The sequence below is a fragment of the Rhinoderma darwinii genome, chromosome 2, assembly GCF_050947455.1.
Source record: "Rhinoderma darwinii isolate aRhiDar2 chromosome 2, aRhiDar2.hap1, whole genome shotgun sequence".
Classification (NCBI taxonomy): Eukaryota; Metazoa; Chordata; class Amphibia; order Anura; family Rhinodermatidae; genus Rhinoderma; species Rhinoderma darwinii.
Genome location: NC_134688.1, coordinates 178228878 through 178249397, shown reverse-complemented (window position 1 = coordinate 178249397; position 20520 = coordinate 178228878). Strand labels below are relative to the sequence as shown.

The 20520-nt window shown below is 43.7% G+C and overlaps 2 protein-coding genes across 4 annotated transcripts in view; one reads left to right on the top strand and one right to left on the bottom strand.

Moving 5' to 3' along the window:
* Positions 1 to 12201, bottom strand: part of SLC9D1 (solute carrier family 9 member D1) — a 46002-nt gene extending 33801 nt beyond the window's left edge. Inside the window, exons 1-3 of the mRNA XM_075852540.1 lie at positions 11868 to 12201; positions 10467 to 10982; positions 8561 to 8740 (exon numbers count right to left, since the gene is read on the bottom strand). Of these exons, the coding sequence (XP_075708655.1) occupies positions 8561 to 8740; positions 10467 to 10904 (618 nt within the window). The 5' untranslated portion in view covers positions 10905 to 10982; positions 11868 to 12201. The remainder of the gene's footprint in view (positions 1 to 8560; positions 8741 to 10466; positions 10983 to 11867) is intronic.
* The window catches only part of DCUN1D2 (defective in cullin neddylation 1 domain containing 2), a 53135-nt gene continuing 44529 nt past the window's right edge, over positions 11915 to 20520 (top strand). The window contains exon 1 of one of the 3 annotated variants that reach the window (XM_075852544.1): positions 11915 to 12113. Coding sequence is in view for 1 of the 3 variants with exons in the window: in XM_075852542.1 (XP_075708657.1) it covers positions 12451 to 12453 (3 nt within the window). In the remaining 2 variants the exon portion in view is untranslated. Of the gene's footprint in view, positions 12114 to 12356; positions 12454 to 12768; positions 12987 to 20520 lie in introns of those variants that run through there. The other 2 variants (XM_075852542.1, XM_075852543.1) reach the window with 2 other exon arrangements.

The window sequence follows — 20520 nt, the reverse complement described above, 5'->3', positions numbered from 1 at the left end:
ATCTTGTCGTGATGTCTTCATCATCAAATGGGACTCCAGCTGGTTTAACCATATAAACATTGCTCTTGCTACTGATGTGGCCGCGATATTAGTCGAGATCAAAGCAGAGGAAGATTCCCACGCTCTTTTCAGTAGCCCGTCTGCCTTTCGGTCCATGGCGTCCCTCAACTGCGAGGAATCTTCAAATGGGATTGCGTTTTTTTTTTAGCAACCCTGGCTACTGGGACATCTACTTTTGGGATCTCATCCCAAGGTTTAGTGTCTTCTGGATCAAAGAGAAGTCTGTTTTTAAAATCTCTTGAAATGAAGAGCCTTTTTTCTGAATCTTCCCATTCAGTTGTCACCATTCTTTTGAGATTTTCGTTTACCGGAAAAACCTTTGCTTTCTTTTCCGTTAGACCTCCAAACATCTCATCCTGGATGGTATGTGGTTGGTCTACTTCGGGAATGTCCATGGTTTCCCGTATTGCTTGAATTAAGGTATCAGACATCTCGGAAGAGAAGAATTTTTTTTTCTCTTGAGTGGAAGAAGTTGAAGGCAAGAGTTCCTCTCCTTCTTCTAACTCACCCTCCGATAGGTAATAACACTCCTGCTCCGAGTCAGACCCCTGAGAGGGAGGACAATATTTTTGATCCACTTCCATCCGTGGTCTTTTTGCCCGGGAGTGAGAGGGAGTTTCTTGAGGAGGGGCGAGGGAGGCTACTGACTGACCCACTTCTTCACAAATCATAGCCCTAAGTTCAGACATGAACGTTGGTTGTTCCTCCTTTAGTATTTTTGCAATACAATCCTGACAATTGTTTCCTATGGGACTCTGGCAATTTTTTTGCACAAGTCGCACATCTTTTAACCTTTTTATCAGTTTGTCTCTGAGAGGAATCTTTATCCTAGAGAAAACAGAAGGTAGGTAAAGTATGGTGTGCATACATAAGGGGTCATAACCCTTACCCCAAGGGTGAGACTCACGTGACCCTGGGACATATCTGGAGTTCCATCAGGACGAGGAAGTTCCATACCGCGACAGGTAACAGGCAATGCAATATGCAATCCACAAAAATAATCCAAGTTAGAGTTATCAGCTCTAACTACATACCTGTGCGTGTCCCTTTAAATGCGGGCATTTTGAATTTCCCGCCTTCCAAGATGGCCGCGGACCGGAAGTAGCCCGACGTCATTTCCGGTCGGCTATTCGTCTCCAGTGCGTCCACGTTTATGGAGCTGCCGGTCCCCGCCTGGTCCGCGGCCAGGCCGAAGCCTGCTTGGGAATCCCCAGCCCCCACACACACTACCCGAACCCTGCCTAGGATTCCTCCGGTAGGTGTCTCAGGGTGGGAGCTAAGGGACCCCTCGTTCGAGGGGTGTTAGCCTGGGCTTTAGGGGGAAGAGAAGGGGGAGTGCACGGACCCCCCGATCTTGCCCCCTGCCCGAGTTTCTTTTTCCTGCTGTGATACAGGAGCGACGTCTCTCTGCTCCTGACCCTGTGGGGACAGGAAGAACACTGGCAAGGGGTGGTGGGAGGGGCCTTTTAACCTCTCTGTCTTCCTGTCCCTACAGAGGTCAATAGGGCAACCTCCTCCTGTAGTGCTGTCATGAGGGATGTACTGGAAGAATAATTTTTATAGTACAGGTTGTTACATATGCAACGACACCAACTGTGTGTGGTTTTATTAATGGTTTTCAATATTTTCTAGAAACTTTGTAAGTGGAGAAAATGTTTTTTTTTTCCTATAAACTTTAAACTGTCTTTTTAGTCCCTCTATAGGGCCTGAACATGCGATCTCTTGACCGCCTCTATAATAAATTCCAGTATGCCGCGGTTAGACAATGAGGGTGCCGATGGGCTTACAGTGGCGGTATAAACATACAGAATCTGAGATATCTCTAATCCAGACCTGCTACAGCAGGGTGATGGTTGTATAATGCAGATGGCACATGCAAGAGATGGCGCAAGCTTAGCTAGTGTGCCCACACGATCACTGCGCATAACCCCTTCCGGCCCTGCACTGTAATAGTATGTTGAAGTGAGCTAGTCATCCCCGTGGACCGCTTTACTGTAGAAGATAAATATGTTTTTTTGTTTTATGTTATAGCTGGTTAGTTTAGTTTTTAAAAACTTCCCTGGGGGTGGCAATATTGGAGAAACACATATCCCTACTACAATGCCACCATTGTAGGAAGCTAGATATGATCGCACTGTGTGAATATAGCCTTATGACTTGCACATTTCTAACGTGCACTTATTTAAAGGGAATTTATCATTACGAAATTACTTACTGTATTTAAATCAGACTTCTGAACATGCTTGTTTAAAACACTTTTTTTTTTTTTTTTTTTTTTTTTTAAATATATGTGCTATAGCTTAGCTCTTAGAATCTATTAAAGCCAAGAATTTTAGCTTTCAAATGATACCAGTGTGCACTATTTCGGGTGCAGCACTTTTTTCAAGTCTGGAAGCGCATTTTTTTTATTTTATTTATTTTTTATTTTTAACATGGGAACCTGTGGGTGACATATGCCACTATATTGAATCAATCGATCACAAGTATACAGCGAGATGCTCCCAACATCTCGGTCCTTAAATAGACAGTGATGTCAGGAGTTTCCCAATGCCAGAGTCCCCAGGCAGAGAATCGGAAGCACTCTGTTCGCAGACTTTAACCCTGTGGAAAGCTCCTGACATCACTGTCCATATATGGACAGTGATGTCATGTGCTTTCCAGGTCTGGAGTCTTGGCCAGAGACTCCAGTATTGTAGCTCCTGACTGCTCTGTCCATATATGGAAAGTAACGTTAAGGGCTTCCCCAGGGCCGAAATCCCTGGCTAGAGTGCTTCCAACGCTTTGGCCAAGGACTCCGTTATTTTAGCTTCTGACATCACTGTCCATATATGGACAGTGACATCAGGGCTTTCTCAAAGGCCAGAGCGTTGCCAAAGCTCTAGCCATGGACTCTAGGCACCATAAAACTCTCCACATCACGGTCCATATATATACCTCCAACGGATGCCATCAGTTGCTCATAGCCCATGTTGCAAAAAAATATATATATTCATATACCTTACTTGTTAGCTTCATATGTTAAAGTCAATATTTCTTATGAATTAGTGAGTGAGTAAAACCAAAACGATTATGTACAATACTGTGTAAAAAAAAAAAAAAAAAAAAAAAGGAAAATAAAAATCTGAAGAGTTAAATACTTTGAAAAATGCTGATAAAATGGCAGTCTAAAGAATTGAGATCACGGCTCGGTGGAATCTTATGGATGAAAATCTGCTCGTTCATAGAATTGAAGATTCTACTGTAGTAACTAACGGCTCATGCACATGACAGTATTATGACTGTGCACGGACGTATATTTATGGCCAAGAACAGCTTTGGAAAAGGCAACAGGAGGGAGCCTGAAAAGTGGAGAAATATATTTTTTTTAATCTAATAAGGTATATGACAAAGTTTCTTAGAATTTGCTTGTACTATTTTATGCAATTTGTTGAAAAGTTAGTCACCATGTAAAGATTTTGTCAACGTGAACTTATAAGGGTGAAAACCACAAGACAAAAAGGTGGAAACTTAAGAAAAAGAAACATTCAAATCACAACTGGTTTATTATAAAATTCAGGATGCAAGAATGACGAATAATAAACCCACTTCAACCAGAACCATTGTTTTCCATTCTGTGTGAAGGAGATTCAACTACAGAAAACAGAAGTACTCAGAACACCAGTTGGAGTGTAATTTTAATTTTTTAATTAGAACTCTCTTCACGCAGCCACACGCTCTACCATAGCAGCACACAGCTCCTATTCAACCATCCAGGTATTCAAATAGCTAACATACCTTATACCGCTAAAGCTGCTTACCATTCCAGTTTATTCTCTCAGTGCTTGATGAAGGTCCTTTGTGACAGAAACGTCACACGTATACACGAACTGGCATAATTAAAAAACAAAAAAAATGACACTCCAACTGGTGTGCCAAGTACTTCTGTTTTCTATATTATTGGTTTGGACTCCTACTTGTACGCTCTACATTTCCTAGTGCTGACCGAACCTCTACAATACGGAGATTCAATTACTTCACAGGTGTACATTAACAGGTTCCCGACCGCTGGCCGTAAATATACGGCCAGCGGTCAGGGTCTCTAAAGTCCGGCGTATAGTATATATACGGCCGCACTTCAGAGACTGTGCACGCGCGATCGCGTGCACACAGCTCTATGCCCTGGCTGTTGCTAACAGCCATGGGCACTGGGCAGAATGTCAGGGGTCAATCTTTTGGCCCCTGAACATGTGATCGCTGTGACAACCAATCACAGCGATCACATGCATTTCTGCATAGAAAACAGTGTGCACGCGATCGCGTGCACACAGCCCTGTGCCCTCGCTGTTACCAACAGCTCTGGGCACTGGGCAGAGTATCAGGGACCAATCTGATGGTCCCTGATCATGTGGTCGCTGTGAAAACCTATCACAGCGACCACATTTGTTTTATTTTGACTTTTCTGGCAGTAAATCTCCTGCCTCTTTTCTTCTCCTCAAACATTGTTTCAGTTTGAGGAGAAGAAGAGACTCGGGAGAATTGCTGCCAGAAGATTACAGTGAAAAAAAAATACAGTTACACTAAAACATTCTCTGTATAGATAGATTTCTATCTATCTATACAATCTATCTATCCATCTATCTTTTTTTCTATCTACCTTTCTTTCTTTTATTCTATTAGAATAGGCAGGTAGGGAGTATATAATTATATATATATCCACATATATATAATATATATAGCAATAGCGGTTTATTTTTTTGTTAGCGGTAGTGTAGATATATATAGCAGTTAGTTTGTGTGTTTTATAAAAAAAATAAAAATTTGTTTAGTTAGTGTTAGTTACGTTATGGCGAGGAAGTTGTTTAGCGCCGAGGAGGCATACGCCATGCTGTGGTCTGAGTCGGAGACCGCATCAGAGATGGGGTCCGAGATGGAACCTGTTTTGGGCAGTGACGATGACAGCGTCACTTCAGGTTCATCTTCAGGGGACGTTGTCCCTGATGCAGTTGAAACTGCAGAACTTGAAAGCGCAGGGCCAAGTAGCGCTGTAGCACGGGACAGCCTGGTCCCTCCAGTCCAGGCTCTTGTATGGGCACCTGCCCCATCTTTTGGGCCTAGAATCCACGGATTTACGGCCACTCCTGGCATAACCGTGGACAATACAAATTTTGTCCAAATGGATTACTTCCATTTATTTATAACGGACGACATCCTAAATCAGATTGTCCACGAAACAAATTTATATGCCACGCAATATATAAGGCAGAAACCTTCATCCACCCATGCCAGAGATTGGACGCCCACCAATTTGCAGGAATTAAAAATTTTTTTGGGGCTCACCCTAAATATGGGTATTGTCAAAAAGCCCTCCATTAGGTCTTACTGGTCAACAAGACCCGCCCAAGCCACCCCAGTATATTCTGCAGTAATGCCCAGGTCTCGTTATGAGACAATAATGAGGTTCCTCCACTTCAATGACAACGCACAGGCCCCCCCAAGTACCGATGCAAACCGGGATTGGTTGTTCAAAATAAGACCGCTAATAAATTCCCTGAACAATTTATTTCTGCAACTCTACACCCCTGAGCAGAATGTAAGTGTGGACGAATCCCTCCTCAACTTGCATGGCAGACTTAGCTTTCGCCAATATCTACCTTCAAAAAGGGCAAGATATGGCGTTAAGCTCTACAAATTGTGTGAAAGCGGGTCAGGATATACCACCGCCTTCAGGATTTATGAAGGGCGGGACCGCACAATAAATGTTCCTGGATGCCCCCCTGATCTTTCCACCAGCAGTAAGATTGTGTGGGAGATAATGCAGCCTCTGCTTCACAAAGGGTACCACCTGTACTGTGATAATTTTTATTCCAGTGTGCCCCTGTTTAGGCATTTGCATGCTGCAAGGACTGGGGCATGTGGTACCATGCGCAAAAACAGAATTGGTTTTCCACAGCAATTAGTGGGGAAGCGCATGGTAAAGGGGGACTCCTGTGCTTATGCATCTGAAGAATTGCTGGCGGTCAAGTTCAGGGATCGCAAAGATGTGTATGTGCTAAGCACGATTCATACCGCAGGAACAGTGGCAGTGAGGGAAAGAGGGGCAACATCGGACAAGCACAAACCAGTGAGCGTGTCCGAATATAACAAGTACATGGGGGGGGTGGATTTAAGCGACCAGGTTTTACAGCCCTATTTAGTAAAACGCAAAACTAAAACCTGGTACAAAAAAGTGGCCATTTATTTGTTACAGGTGGCCATCCACAACTCATTTGTGCTCTATAAAAAAAACAGAGGCAGAGACACATACCTGGATTTCCAGGAGAAAATTATTGAAGGCCTCATTTTTGATGTTCAGGACACCCGAGAATGCCCCCAGTCTGAGGATGTCACGCGACTGACTGAAAGACACTTCATCAGTCGGATTCCCCCAACAGCAACCAGAAGCAACCCCCAGAAAAAGTGCCGCGTCTGCAGAAAAGACGGGCACCGCAAAGATTCCCGATATTTCTGTCCCTCATGTCCCTCGCAACCAGGCCTGTGCATTGAGCCATGTTTTAAAAAATACCACACTGTTCTGAATTATTAGATTTTAGTTAATTTGTTGAAAATATATTTGCCCTACATTACGTTTTTATTTTTCCCATGATTTTACTCCAAGGGTGAGGGAGGGAATGGGTGGGGGGTGGATGTCATGTTTGATGTTTTCTAAAGTTCATCTGCTGGAGAGCTCCATTTGCATTAACCTGAAATTTCTTATTTTAGAAAACCCCAAAAAATAAATTCCCATTATACCCCTAGATGAATATTTTGGGATTTCTGCTTCAAGAGCAGATATTTTGGAAGTGTTATAGAAACTCTGTTGAGTTTTGTAAAACCAGCTTTGAAAAAAAGCGATTTGTGAAATAATCTTCTTCTATCCTCCGCCCTCCTACATCTCTATGTGATAAATAAGGCCACATATTTGGTATCCCCGTGCACGGGAGAAGTGGCAGAATGTGAACGGAGATTAATTTTGACCGTGGTCTAAGCCGTGTGTGAAAAATGCTGGTATAAACTGACGCATTTGCTAAAAAATTGCTAATTTTATTTTGATCCATCTTATTCAAGAAACTTTCAGAAGAAAACTGGACTGTCTAAAAATATGATAAACCCCTTGAAGGAAACCTTGTGGGGTCTACTTGTGTGAATGAAGTCATTTATGGGGTGTTTCTAATCTTTCAGCAGCATTACGCCCCCCAGAAAACAGTATGCGGCTATAAAGTCAAATGCAAAATTCCTGGACCGAAAAGGCCAAAAAGCCTCCTTTTATGCCAAGCCCTGGCACATGCCCGCACAGCGAATAAGGCACACATATTTGGTATCCCCATGCACGGGAGAAGTGGAAGAATGTGAAATGCGATGAATTTTGTCCGTGGTCCATTTTGTGTGTGAAAAAGCTAGCATAAACTGGCGCAATTGTTAAAAAAAAAAGGTAATTTTATTTTGTTCCATCTTATTCAAGAAACTTTCAGAAGAAAACTGGACTGTCTAAAAATATGATAAACCCCTTGAAGGAAACCTTGTGGGGTCTACTTGTGTGAATGAAGTCATTTATGGGGTGTTTCTAATGTTTCAGCAGCATTAGGCCCCCCAGAAAACAGTATGCTGCTATAAAATCAAATGCAGAATTCCTGGACCGAAAAGCCTCCTTTTATGCCAAGCCCTGGCACATGCCCGCACAGTGAATAAGGCACACATATTTGGTATCCCCATGCACGGGAGAAGTGGAAGAACGTGAAAGGAGATGAATTTTGGCCGTGGTCTATACCGTGTGTGAAAAATACTAGCCTAAACTGACGCATTTGCTAAAAAAGTGCTGATTTTATTTTGTTCCATCTTATTCAAGAAACTTTCAGAAGAAAACTGGACTTGCTAAAAATATGATAATCCCCTTGAAGGAAACCTTGTGGGGTCTACTTGTGTGAATGAAGTCATTTATGGGGTGTTTCTAATGTTTCAGCAGCATTAGGCCCCCCAGAAAACAGTATGCGGCTCTAAAATCAAATGCAGAATTCCTGGACCGAAAAGGCCAAAAAGCCTCCTTTTATGCCAAGCCCTGGCACATGCCCGCACAGTGAATAAGGCTCACATATTTGGTATCCCCATGCACGGGAGAAGTGGAAGAATGTGAAAGGAGATTAATTTTGGCCGTGGTTCATACCGTGTGTGAAAAATGCTAGCATAAACCGACGCAATTGTTAAATTCTTGCATTTTTTTCCAATTTTGCCCACTTTAGTGAAAAAAAAAAAAATGATATATACTGACAAATGCCACTAAAACAAAGCCCTATCTGTCCTTTAAAAAGAGTGTAAAATTCAAAGATGAACTTTATTCACCTGCTGAGTTATAGTCATCTAAAGAAGCGCATAGCAAAATTGTGAAATTTGCTCTGGTCATTTAGCTGTAAAACAGCCTAGTCCTTAACCGGTTAAAAGCACATCTCTTTTCCCAATGTCAGCAAGTACACACTAGAACAATGCTTACCGACTTATTGTCATCAAAAGCATGGTCTTCTATTTCTTCCTCAAGTCTATCTGCAGCTTTCCGGACATCTTCAAGGATCTCATCAAGCATGGACAAGCTTTTATTTTGATGCTGTATGTTCTTCATGGCTTCCACCTGATGCTTCTCAGCAGCCAGAAGCTCTACATATTCCTGTTCTTCCTAGAAAAAACAACCCACTTTATAGATTACACAGACATTTAGGCTGGATTCACACGAACGCTGCGTTTTGGGAGCGCAAAAACCACTTGACAGCTCCGTGTGTCATCAGTGTATGATGCGCGGCTGCGTGATTTTCGCGCAGCCGCCATCATAGAGATGAGGCTAGTCGACGTCAGTCACTGTCCAGGGTGCTGAAAGAGTTAACTGATCGGCAGTAACTCTTTCAGCACCCTCGACAGTGAATTCCGATCACCATATCGAGCAACCTGTTAAAAAAAAAAGAAAAAAAAAAAAGGACGTTCGTACTTACCGAGAACTTCCCTCCCGGCCATTGCCTTGGTGAACCGTTCCTCTCTTGACATCCGGCCCCACCTCCCTGGATGACGCGGCAGTCCATGTGACCGCTGCAGCCTGTGCTTGGCCTGTGATTGGCTGGAGCTGTCACTTGGACTGAATTGTCATCCCGGGAGGTCAGACTGGAGGAAGAAGCCGGGAGTTATCGGTAAGTCAGAACTTCTTTTTTTTTTTACACGTTCATGTATATTGGGATCGGAAGTCACTGTCCAGGGTGCTGAACCAGTTTAACTCTTTCAGCACCCTGGACAGTGACTATCTCCGGACGTCGAGTACCGGACATTTTTTTGCCGGGTTCGGCCAAAACGAGTTCGGCCGGTTGTCTGGGTTCGCTCATCTCAAAGACACTCCGTTTGGATGTTTACATTCATCCTTTTGACAGCTCTTGCGCGAATCACGCAGTTCGCACGGAAGTGCTTCCGTGCGGCATGCGTGGTTTTCACGCACCCATTGACTTCAATGGGTGCGTGATGCGTGCAAAACGCCGAAAGAACGGACATGCCGTGACTTTTTTTCAGCGGACTCACGCTGAGGAAAAATCACGGACATGTCTGCACAGCCCCATAGACACATATAGGTCCATGCAACGCGCGTGCAAATCACGCGCGTTGCACGGACATTTTTCCCGTTCGTCTGAATAAAGCCTTATACTGCATGGATTAAAGTGTCGTCCACTCTTTGTTACCCTTTTTCTTTAGGAGAGGCCCCTAACAATCAGAAAATCACACTACAGGGGATCGTAGCGATCATGGGGGAAGCAAGTGTTTAATTTCCCTGCGGCACCACCACAGGAGAAATGAGGAATTACACAATTCCTATTGAAATCAATAAACTACTCATGTAATGCGGGAGACTGTTTTTTTGTATATGGTCTCCACTCTAACAGACGAAGGCCCTAAATGAGGCCCCCCTCTTAACTCCTCTAGACCAGAAGAACCCTTTAATGTGTGTTCTGTGATGCAGATTATAAAGCATTTCATTCAAATAGTACCGAGCTTGTTCCTCAAAACCCTGTTTTGCAATGTAACCTTTTCTAAATCCTTTAAGGGGCTGCCAACTTTCTATCAACATGTTATTTTATGTTCTGTTAGGCCAGATCAGATGTTAGACTATCGGCATTAGTCATTTTCCATGAATGCCTAATAGTCCAGCATCAGCAGGACCAGTGGAAGTCTGAACATGGCGTTGGTTACAATCTGACCTTACCACGGTCGGGAACTCGATCGTATCCCATACAAAGTAGAACGGTGTCCACCCACGAAACGGTTAGTAGTTGCGATCGGTGTGGCTAACAGACTCCATTTGTAAAAATAAAATCTCCCGGTACATTACTAGTGAAGACGCAGGTGACATAGAATAGTAAGACTCAGACCTTTATAGCGGCTTCTCGTAAAGCTTCCAGTCTCTGTCTGCTGCTCTCCTTCATGTTCACCACATCTTTATAATCTCCCTGCAACGCTCTACGCAGCCCATTCACTGCCTGAAACACAGAGTTCTCACTCTCATTTAGCTCTTTCTGGAAGATTTCAAAGGTGTGGACTTGAAAGAGCTTCTCTTCTGGGGACAGTCCTTGGTCCTTCTCGGCGGCTTTGACCGCGTTCTTCAGCTTGTTGAGTACCACGTTCTTCTGATGGAGGAGACCAGACAGTTTCCGACAGTTGTTCAGCAGCCACTCTTTTCTCTGGCTGGCGGTGGCCCCCTTGCCCCGGTGCAGTTTAATGGCATGTTTGGCTACACCGTCATGTTCGGCTGCATGCGATATGTGATAAAGCAGCTGCAGGTGTAGTAGCCACAGGATACAGGTCTTCATGGCTGCTTAGCAGTTAGATCAGACACTTACACACTGGTTCTTCAGCTGGCTTGGTGGTGCAGCTGTACATGGTTGAATCTTTAAGAGACAATATTCAAGGTATTAGTAAGAAAATCCAGCCAAACCCCAAAATAACGGCTTACAGCGAACAATACATTGCAGTCAGTAAATGTCCAGAAGACAGAAAGAGTCATCATCCCCCCCCATAGACAATGTCATGCTCACACATCTGAGGGTTTGTCACAATGTAGCAGTGTAGGTGATAATTCTCAGTCTATTCCAGGACACAAGGCAGTGTCTATCTTCACAGAGGACTAATACAGTAACTACTACGTCTGACTAGGTTAGAAACTTTTTATTTTCTTGGATCGAAATCGACTTTTACATCCTGCAATTGCCCTGAAGAGAATTTTATACAAATATAGGCGATTCAGACATCCAATAAGTGAAAGTGTCAGCGAAAATAACTCGGCAGTTCACATTAACAACATGTGAAGATAAATACAGCATATCACGAAGGTAGAAAAGGAAGCAGGTTTGTTTTTAAGGGTATACTCACACCATGCAAGCTATTGAAGCCACAGCCAGGGGTAGATTAAAAAGAAAAAGTAGAATCTTTCTTATATACATCAATTCCCTTTATGATCCCCTTCTGTTTGAAGCTTCAAAAACGGCATCAATAAAAAAAAAAAAAAAAAAGCCTTCTCCGAAACCGCAGTGTGAATAAGCCTTTAAAAGGGGGGGGGGGGGGTCGATCGATTTAAACGCTTCTATTTCCCGAATACAGTCAAAACTGCACTCCGCGGCCAGGTGATCTACACACCCACATGTGTACATAGAGCAGGATATGTCAATAAACGGAAAAAAAAAAAACACAAACAAGACCATTTGACAGGAGCCGCAGACTACGACCCGTTGTGGCAGAGAAGCCAGAAGTTGGCAGGATAGAGGAAACCCTCCTACCTGGGCACAGCTCGGCTTGCAGCTCTTTCATTGCACTCCCTCCCAGTCACTGCCAGCGTCACCAGGCGGCACTAGTCACACTGGATAGCCCCGGGCTATAAACACATCCACAGAATCGATTCCGCCACATCATCAGACCGCGCCGCGCAGTGTATTGTGGGAACTGTAGGCGAACAATGACATCACTCGTACCGATGGCTTACGCAACATGGTACGTCATCCCCTCACAACTCTCGTTCTCTTCTGGTAAGTCTTTCAGGGTCGTATCTACCACGATTGTTAACATTTTACAACCATTTTCTCAGTCCCGGATTGAATGTACAAACATGTAGACAGTACCTTCTAAGTGCTGTGAAATGTCACTGACCTTACCTGTACTAAATCTATACATATCGTGAATAACAAGTTAGTAATTGGTGGAATGATTCGTCATATCCCTCCTCCCACTGCCATTACAAGCGGCACACGGGAAACTACAACTCCCGGTATTCCTTGTGAAAGTGGGCGGCATTTTTCAGCAACAACTGCGCATGCGCGTCCACCACCTCCGAGCCGTGGAGTTAGGTGATCCGGTGGAGATAAAATGGTAGGTGGGGGCTGGTGAGAGGTGGTGTGTGGTGAGGGGGGCATCAGTGGAGCCGTCTCATATTACGGAAGGGACTGTCTAGCGAAGAAAGGGGCAGCGAATGGGCTTACGGTGACCAGGGGAAGGTCACTGGTGGAGTAGGCAGCATACACCCGAGTGGGGGGTGCACTGTACATGTAAATACCCCGCTGCCAGACTTCTATGTGCCCCGCAGCGGGATAGCTGGGATATACCAAGTACGTCCGGGGGAGGTTATCTCTGTCCCCGGTGCATCATCAGCAAACACTGGGGGAGGGGGCGGGTGTGACACAGCTGCTTGCTGCCTACCGAACAGGGTAGAGGGGCGCTGACTGCACACGTGTGAAAACTTGCTTGAAAGTTAGGTTGAGAGGAGCTGCTGGTGACAGCGGGAGGTGGGGGTGCTGGTATTTTGGGAGCTGCTAGACAGCGCTCCGCTTTCCCTTATTTGGGATGGGTGTAGGTGTAGCAGCGCCAGGTTCCACAAGGCCGGGGACGCTCTCGCTGGTAGTCAGGTAGGGCTCCCTGTGTCTGTATTTGTCAGTACTTGTTGTGGCTTTCTATTTGTGTCCAGTCATTCCTCCTATGGCTGCCACACCTAATAATCCTTACTGGAGGGGAAGCAGATCCTGCTCGTGTTCTTCAGCACAGGCTGCTTTACATGGCAGACCTGACCTATACGGGGCAGATATGAGGACTCTAAATCCATGTAATGTCCACTTACTGCTCTGTTGTTCCCTGATATCAGCCAGAATGGAGGGTCACTAGTTTTCTCTTTTTTTGGGAATTATCTATAACCCTGATAGAAAACTCTAGGGTCTGCGCAACCGGTTCCTGGCTGCCATCTTCCCCTGTCACAGCCGGTGCTGGTCGGGTGCAGGAGTCCTCCCCGCAGGGTCTGGGTAGCTGAGCTGTTGGCTGCTGTATGGTGATGGGTGATACATGTAGATTCTGGGAATACCTGTTCTCGTAGTACAGACCGGCTGGGCATCTGTGCCACATGTACAGTACTATGTACTTTTAACACACCCCGTTCACCTACTGCTTAAACCAGTCAAAGGGCTTTATGGTGCGTTTTTTATGTCATTAGACCCGTGGTCAGGACGGGATTTGTGGGAGGAGAAAGTGCCTGTATTCTAATAGTGTCAAATCCTAAAATTATCCCTCAGCTCCGTATATATATATCAAAAAACCAGATCCTAATGTACTCGCTGTTCTGACCAGTGCCATGGTTCCTCCAGGTCTTTATCAACACCGTACTGTAAACCAGACCCGACGGGGGAATACCGCAGGCGCTGCACAATCGGTTCAGAATATATTAGTATGTTGTCTTCACGCATATTGAAGGGGTTTTCCCATCAGAGACATTTATGACATATCCACAGGAGATGTCATAAATGTCAGATAGATGCGGGTCCCACCTCCTGAGACCCGCACCTATATCTAGAACGGGGACCCCTAATCCCCGTTCTACCTCAGTCTTCCGACTGATTTCTGACTATGAAGAAGAAAACAGCGTAGCTTCCGGAAGTCCCATAGTAGTGAATGGCCGTTACTGAAGCAGCGTAGCATGCGAGCTACACCGGTTCCGCAGCTACCATTCAGTTCTATGGGACTTACGGAAGCCGCGTTTATCAGCAAGTTACGTTGTTTCCGTAATTCATGGTCTGGAATCCCACACGTCCGCCACAACGCAGAACAGGGTTTAGGGGCCTCATTCTAGGGATCGGTGCAGGTCTCGCCTCTGGGACCCGCACTCATCTTGCATTTCACTTATCCTGTGGATATGTCCTAAATGTCTCTGATGGGAAAACACCTTTAATGACGTGTCTGAAAACGTTGGCAATATTTTATTCTATAGGGAGAAGTGCTGCAACTTTCTAATACACTTGTTTTAATTCCTCACCGTCTCAAGATTTTACATCGGCAGCACAAACCCTCCAGTGCTGTCGTTTTCTACAGTTTTTCGTCGTCCTGGCTTCTCCGCTCACAGGGGATAGTGTTGACTGGATACTATTTTAACAAACTCTCAATATTCGGTCTGTAGGGGTTTTCAGCCCCTGTATGAAAACAACTTTTGCATTTAGTGACGGCAGAGATCTTGGAAAATGGTGAAGAACTGAAACGAGGCCCACGTTTATTCATATATCTGGGCCTTTATCAAACAAGGCACATGCAGTCATAAATTTGCTTTAACATATCAACATATTAGCTACACGTTGGCGAAAATGATGCCACTTTTGATAAATGTGGACCGATGTATATTAGAAAGCTGCAGAACTTTTGATTTATTCAGTGATTAAACTATATTTACGTAAAACTCCGCCATTTCTATACCTGAATAACAAAATAGTGACTCTCTAGCGTCAAAATAGCTAAACCCGTCCTTCAGTGCATACAGCAGCCCAGAGCTCAGCTCCCTGGACATGCCCCTAACATCTGAGGATAGTCGCAGGCATCCATACAGAGTCGATTGGTGGCTGAAGTCCATGGGTTTGGACCACTGTTATCTAATGTTACTGGCCACCTTGGGTTTCCAGTGGACCATTGATCAGCTGTCCTTCTCTTTCATATGGAAACCTGCTGACTAGCTGAACAGCTTGTCAATGTGTAGTTGCTATATGGCTTGTGTTTTCATATTGCGGCTCGCCTACATTGGAAATGAGTAGGAGCCGGCAAAGAAGATGCCAGACGAGCATGACTCAGCTTGGCATCGTGCGCTCGCCTGTACAGCTGAGGAGCCCAGATAAGTGATGGGCTATCACCATAAAGTATTCATATTGATAAAGGATTAGCATTTACATTGCCGTTTGCTATAAAGTATTTTTGGCGTCTGTACCTGTGCCCTTCACGGAGCGCTTGACGTGGGTATAGAGATGCTGAGTGCATTTTAGTGACTTTACAAGGGTTGCTGACGATATTTAGTTGTCTTCGCATCAACATGAAGTGTGAGTGCTTGGGAAATACGCTGCGTTAGTTATTTCACATTGTACTATGACTGGTTCTTATTAAATAATATATTTTAAAATCAACTATCTGTAGAAGAAAGGATTAGGAGGGTCTGAAATGGATTATGGAGCTCATCACATCACAAATGAGTTGACTTTTTCTGTAGTTTGTGAAAATGATCATAAAGAGGTATTCCCATTTTATAAGGTTTTGACCTACTGCTAGAAAGGTGGGGACTGACCTCCAGACCTAAACCCGTAATCCTCCGGCACTCCAGCTTTTGTGAAAGTACAATTCCCAGTATGCCCCGACGGCTTTTGGCTGGAGTGATAAGGCCTTTGACTTTCAGGGCATTCTGGGAGTTGTAGTACCGAAGTTTGTTGACCCCATTCCGTACTTGGTAGCTAAAGACTAAGCAGAAATAACCAATTCTATTATCCCTCTGTTTTCATCTTAAACTATTTTGGACCAACCATCAGTTATGTTTCAAAGGAACCTGTCACTGAGTTCATGAAGAAACCATGAGTTAGTGACCGGGCCGACTAATGCTGGGCTTGGGGAGATGTATCCTGTGGGTGACGCCACTCCTGCTCTGCCCTCCTCCCTGTGATTGACTATCTCTCCCTATCCGTGACCCAGTGTTTAAAATGTAATCCTCATTTTCATTTTTTTTTCTCCCCATAAAAGTGCAAGTGACTAGAAGAAACTTATTAGAGAAAAAGGCTTTCTTGCCCTCCTGCGTTCATCTCTCACTCCTAAGGCCCCATGCACGCGATTGTGCCCGTAATCACAATCTATGATTACGTACGCAGTCGTCCGCAATGGCCGTGCTTCCATAATTAAGTATGGGAGCACGGTCCGTAAAATAAAAAAATAGGACGTACTATTTTTTTACGGGAGGTTTCTACTGCCCGGACACCTTCCCGTAAATATACAGGAAGGTGTCCGTCGGCCATAGACTTAATGGGTCCTTTATTACGGGCGAAATCTACGGTTGTGTGCATGGAGCCTAAAATCCGTATTCAGTGATGTGGAGATGAAAACGGCTCATGGAAGGATTATATTACAGCTGCTGTCCATAGAAGTCTATGGAGGAGGGAGGGAGCAGCTGCAGACAAAGACATTCTGTGGCTTCCAGTAAGGGCTTGTCCACACGTAGCGGAATTGCGGACGGAAAATACGCAGCAGAATACAGTAGCAGCAAAGTGGGTGAGATTTAACAAATCTCATTCGCAGGCTGCGTAAAAATTCAGGGCAGAAACCGACCTGCGGTGGTATTTTTCGGACAGCAGCATGTCCGTTCCTGCTGCGGAAAGTGGACTGAATTGCTGCGTTTTTCAGAGGAGACGTCACCAACTCCCAGCATCGTGAAAAACAGGAAATGGTGCGTTTTTGCTGCAGCGGAAAGTCTTCTACTTTCAACGGAATTGCTGCAGGAATTTTCTGCAGCAATTGTTACGTGTGCACAAGCCCTAAGTGTTGTACTAGAATCTAGCACTGGGGTGAGATAGTAAAACACTAAGGGTATGCTCACACGCAGTGACCAAAAACGTCTGAAAATACGGAGCGGTTTTCAGGCGAAAACAGCTCCTTGATTTTCAGACGTTTTTGTAGCAACTTGCGTTTTTCGCGGCGTATTTTACTGCCGTTTTTGGAGCTGTTTTTCAATGTAGCCAATGAAAAACGTCTCCAAAAACGTCCCAAGAAGTGACATGCACTTCTTTTTCGCGGGCGTCTTTTTACGCGCCGTATTTTGTCAGCGACGCGTAAAATAACGCCTCGTGGGAACAGAACACCATAAATCCCATTGAAAGCAATGGGCAGATGTCTGTAGGCGTAATGGAGCCTTTTTTCAGGCGTAATTCGAGGTGTAAAACGCCCGAATTACGTCTGAAAACAGTGCGTGTGAGCATACCCTTACTAGAAGCAGCATGAAGGACATTCTACATCAGTAAGGAGCAGTGTAGCTGAGAATCCAGCTCTTGGGGTGAGATAAAAGCTGCAGTCTGTCACCTTCCAGCTGCTCTCCTCCTGCTCCCCTCTCCTCACCACCTGTAACCTGATCTTTCAGTGAGCTATCTTCATCTTTGCCTCACTGAATATGAATTTTAGCAGTGAAGTAAGAGAGAATGATCGGGGGAGGGGGAGAGAATTTGGATAAGTCTGAAAGAGCTATTTTTATCTAATAGAAAATATAATGAAATAACACCTACTAAGATACTTTGTCCAATAAACGCATGTAGCAACCTACACCGTTCTGTGTGATATAAAGATATAACCACCTATACAAGAACCACATGGGAACTTTTCACTATCAAGTATAACAATTCTTCATTAGAAATAAAGATGGGTCCCCTCACGGACCGGGTTCTATAACCTCATATAATAATAAAGTGCAAAGAGAGACCGGTAAGCCATATAAACATACATCATTTTGGACACAATAGCCCAAAGAGGTAAAAAATATAGTCCATAACCAAGTCAAATAAAGTGAGGCATATAGACCAGGGCTATGGGGTTTGGATCCCCCGATACCCCTGGTCTGTATGCCTCACTTTATACTATGATTACTTAGTACTATTGATTTATGAGGAACAAATGAAATGACCGTTACACGTTAAAGCATAATCTGAGGGCTTAAGGGCTCTGTACACGGGCCAATTATCGTTCATATGAGCGCTCGGTCCCGATTCTTGCCCCGTGTAAACGGCATCGATCCGCCGATGAATGAGAAAATGCTCGTTCATCGGCTGATCGTATCGGTTAGGCTATATTCACACACTTAACAAAAAAAACACTGAAAATACAATGCTGTTTTCAAGGGAAAACGGCCTCAGATTTTCAGCCGTTTTTGGAGCTGTTTTTCTATTGTTAATGAAAAATGGCTCAAGAAGTGACATGCACTTCTTTTTACAAGGGTTTTTTTTCATTGGCCATTTTAAAAAAAAAATGTCCCGTGGGAAAGGAACGCCGTTTTCCCCATTGAAATCAACAGGCAGATGTTTGGAGGCGTTCAGCCTCCGTATTTTTAGCTGTTTTTCGGGGGGTTTGTGGCCCGAAAAACAGCTGAAAATAGGCCGTGTGAACATATACTGGCAGCATACAATATCAGGGAGATATGAGGACGATCGATCGTAGCAACGCTTACTAGTCCCCATACATAACTCCTTGTTAACCCCTTCCCCCTGCTTGCATTCTGGGCCCCAATGACCAAGCCATTTTTTACGTTTTTCCATCGTCACATTCGAAGAGCTATAACTTTTTTTATTTTTGCGTCGACATAGCTGTATAAGGTCTTGTTTTTTGCGGGACAAGTTGTATTTTTTAATAGCACCATTTTGAGGTACATATATTTTATTCATTAACTTTTATTAACTTTTTTTGGGGGAATAGAAAAAAACCTGAAATTTCGCCACTCTTTTTTTGCGCCCTAAATCTATGTCGTTTACCATGTGATATAATTAACACAATAACTTTATTTAGCGGGTTGTTACGATTGCAACGATACCAAATTTGTATAGTTTTTGTATGTTTTGCTACTTTTACACAGTAAAAACACTTTTTTTCAAAATTATTTGTTTTTGTCTCCCCATATTTGAAGAGCCGTAACTTTTTTATTGTTCCGCCGATGCGGTTGTATGAGGGCTTTTTCTTTGCGGGACGACTTGTAGTTTTTATTGGTGCCATTTTGGAGTAGATGCGACTTTTTGATCACTGTTTATCACATTTTTTTTAAGTCAGGATTCACAGAAAACAGCAATTTTTCCATAGTTTTTTAGTTTCTTTTTTTTTACTGCGTTCACCGTGCGGGTTAAATAATGTTATAGATTTATAGCCATTGTCGTTATGGACGCGGCGATACCAAATATGTGTAACTTTTTTGCTTTACTTTTTTTTTTAATAGTAAAGCAGTTTGTAAGGGGAAAATGTTTTTTATTAACTTTATTAAACTTTTTTTTAACTTTTTTTACTAGTCCCACTAGGGGACTTTAATATGTGATTCTCCGATCGCTTTTATAATACACTGCAATACTTTTGTATTGCAGTGTATTACTGCCTGTCCGTTTACAACGGACAGGAGTCTGCTAGGACATGCCTCCGGCATGGGCCAGTTTGTGGAAGACCCGACTAGAGGTCAAGCTCTGTTGGATCTGGTCATTTCTAATAATGCAGATCTTGTTGGGAATGTCAATGTTCGTGAAAACCTTGGTAACAGTGATCATAATATAGTTACATTTTACCTATACTGTAAAAAACAAACGCAGGCTGGGAGGGCAAAAACATTTAATTTTAAGAAAGCCAATTTCCCCAGGATGAGGGCTGCAATTCAGGATATAGACTGGGAAGAACTAATGTCAAATAATGGAACAAATGATAAATGGGAGATTTTCAAATCTACTTTGAGTTATTATAGTGCAAAATTTATTCCTACAGGTAATAAGTATAAACGACTCAAATTAAACCCCACATGGCTTACACCTTCTGTGAAAGGGGCAATACATGACAAAAAAAGGGCATTTAAAAAATACAAATCTGAGGGTACAGCTGTAGCCTTTGTAAAATATAAAGAGCTTAATAAAATCTGTAAAAATGTAATAAAATTAGCAAAAATACAAAATGAAAGGCAGGTGGCCAAGGATAGTAAAACAAATCCTAAAAAATTCTTCAAGCATATAAATGCAAAAAAGCCAAGGTCTGAACATGTAGGACCCCTAGATAGTGGTAATGGGGAGTTGGTAACAGGGGATCAAGAGAAGGCAGAGTTACTAAATGGGTTCTTTAGCTCTGTATATACAACAGAAGAAAGAGCAGCTGATGTAGCCGGTGCCAGTGCTGTTAATATATCAGTTGATATACTGAATTGGATGAATGTAGAGATGGTCCAAGCTAAATTAAATAAAATAAATGTGCACAAGGCTCCGGGACCAGATGGGTTACACCCTAGAATTCTTAAAGAGCTTAGTTCAGTTATTTCTGTCCCCCTTTTCATAATATTCAGAGAATCTCTAGTGACTGGTATAGTGCCAAGGGACTGGCGCAGGGCAAATGTGGTGCCTATTTTCAAAAAGGGCTCTAGGTCTTCCCCGGGTAATTATAGAC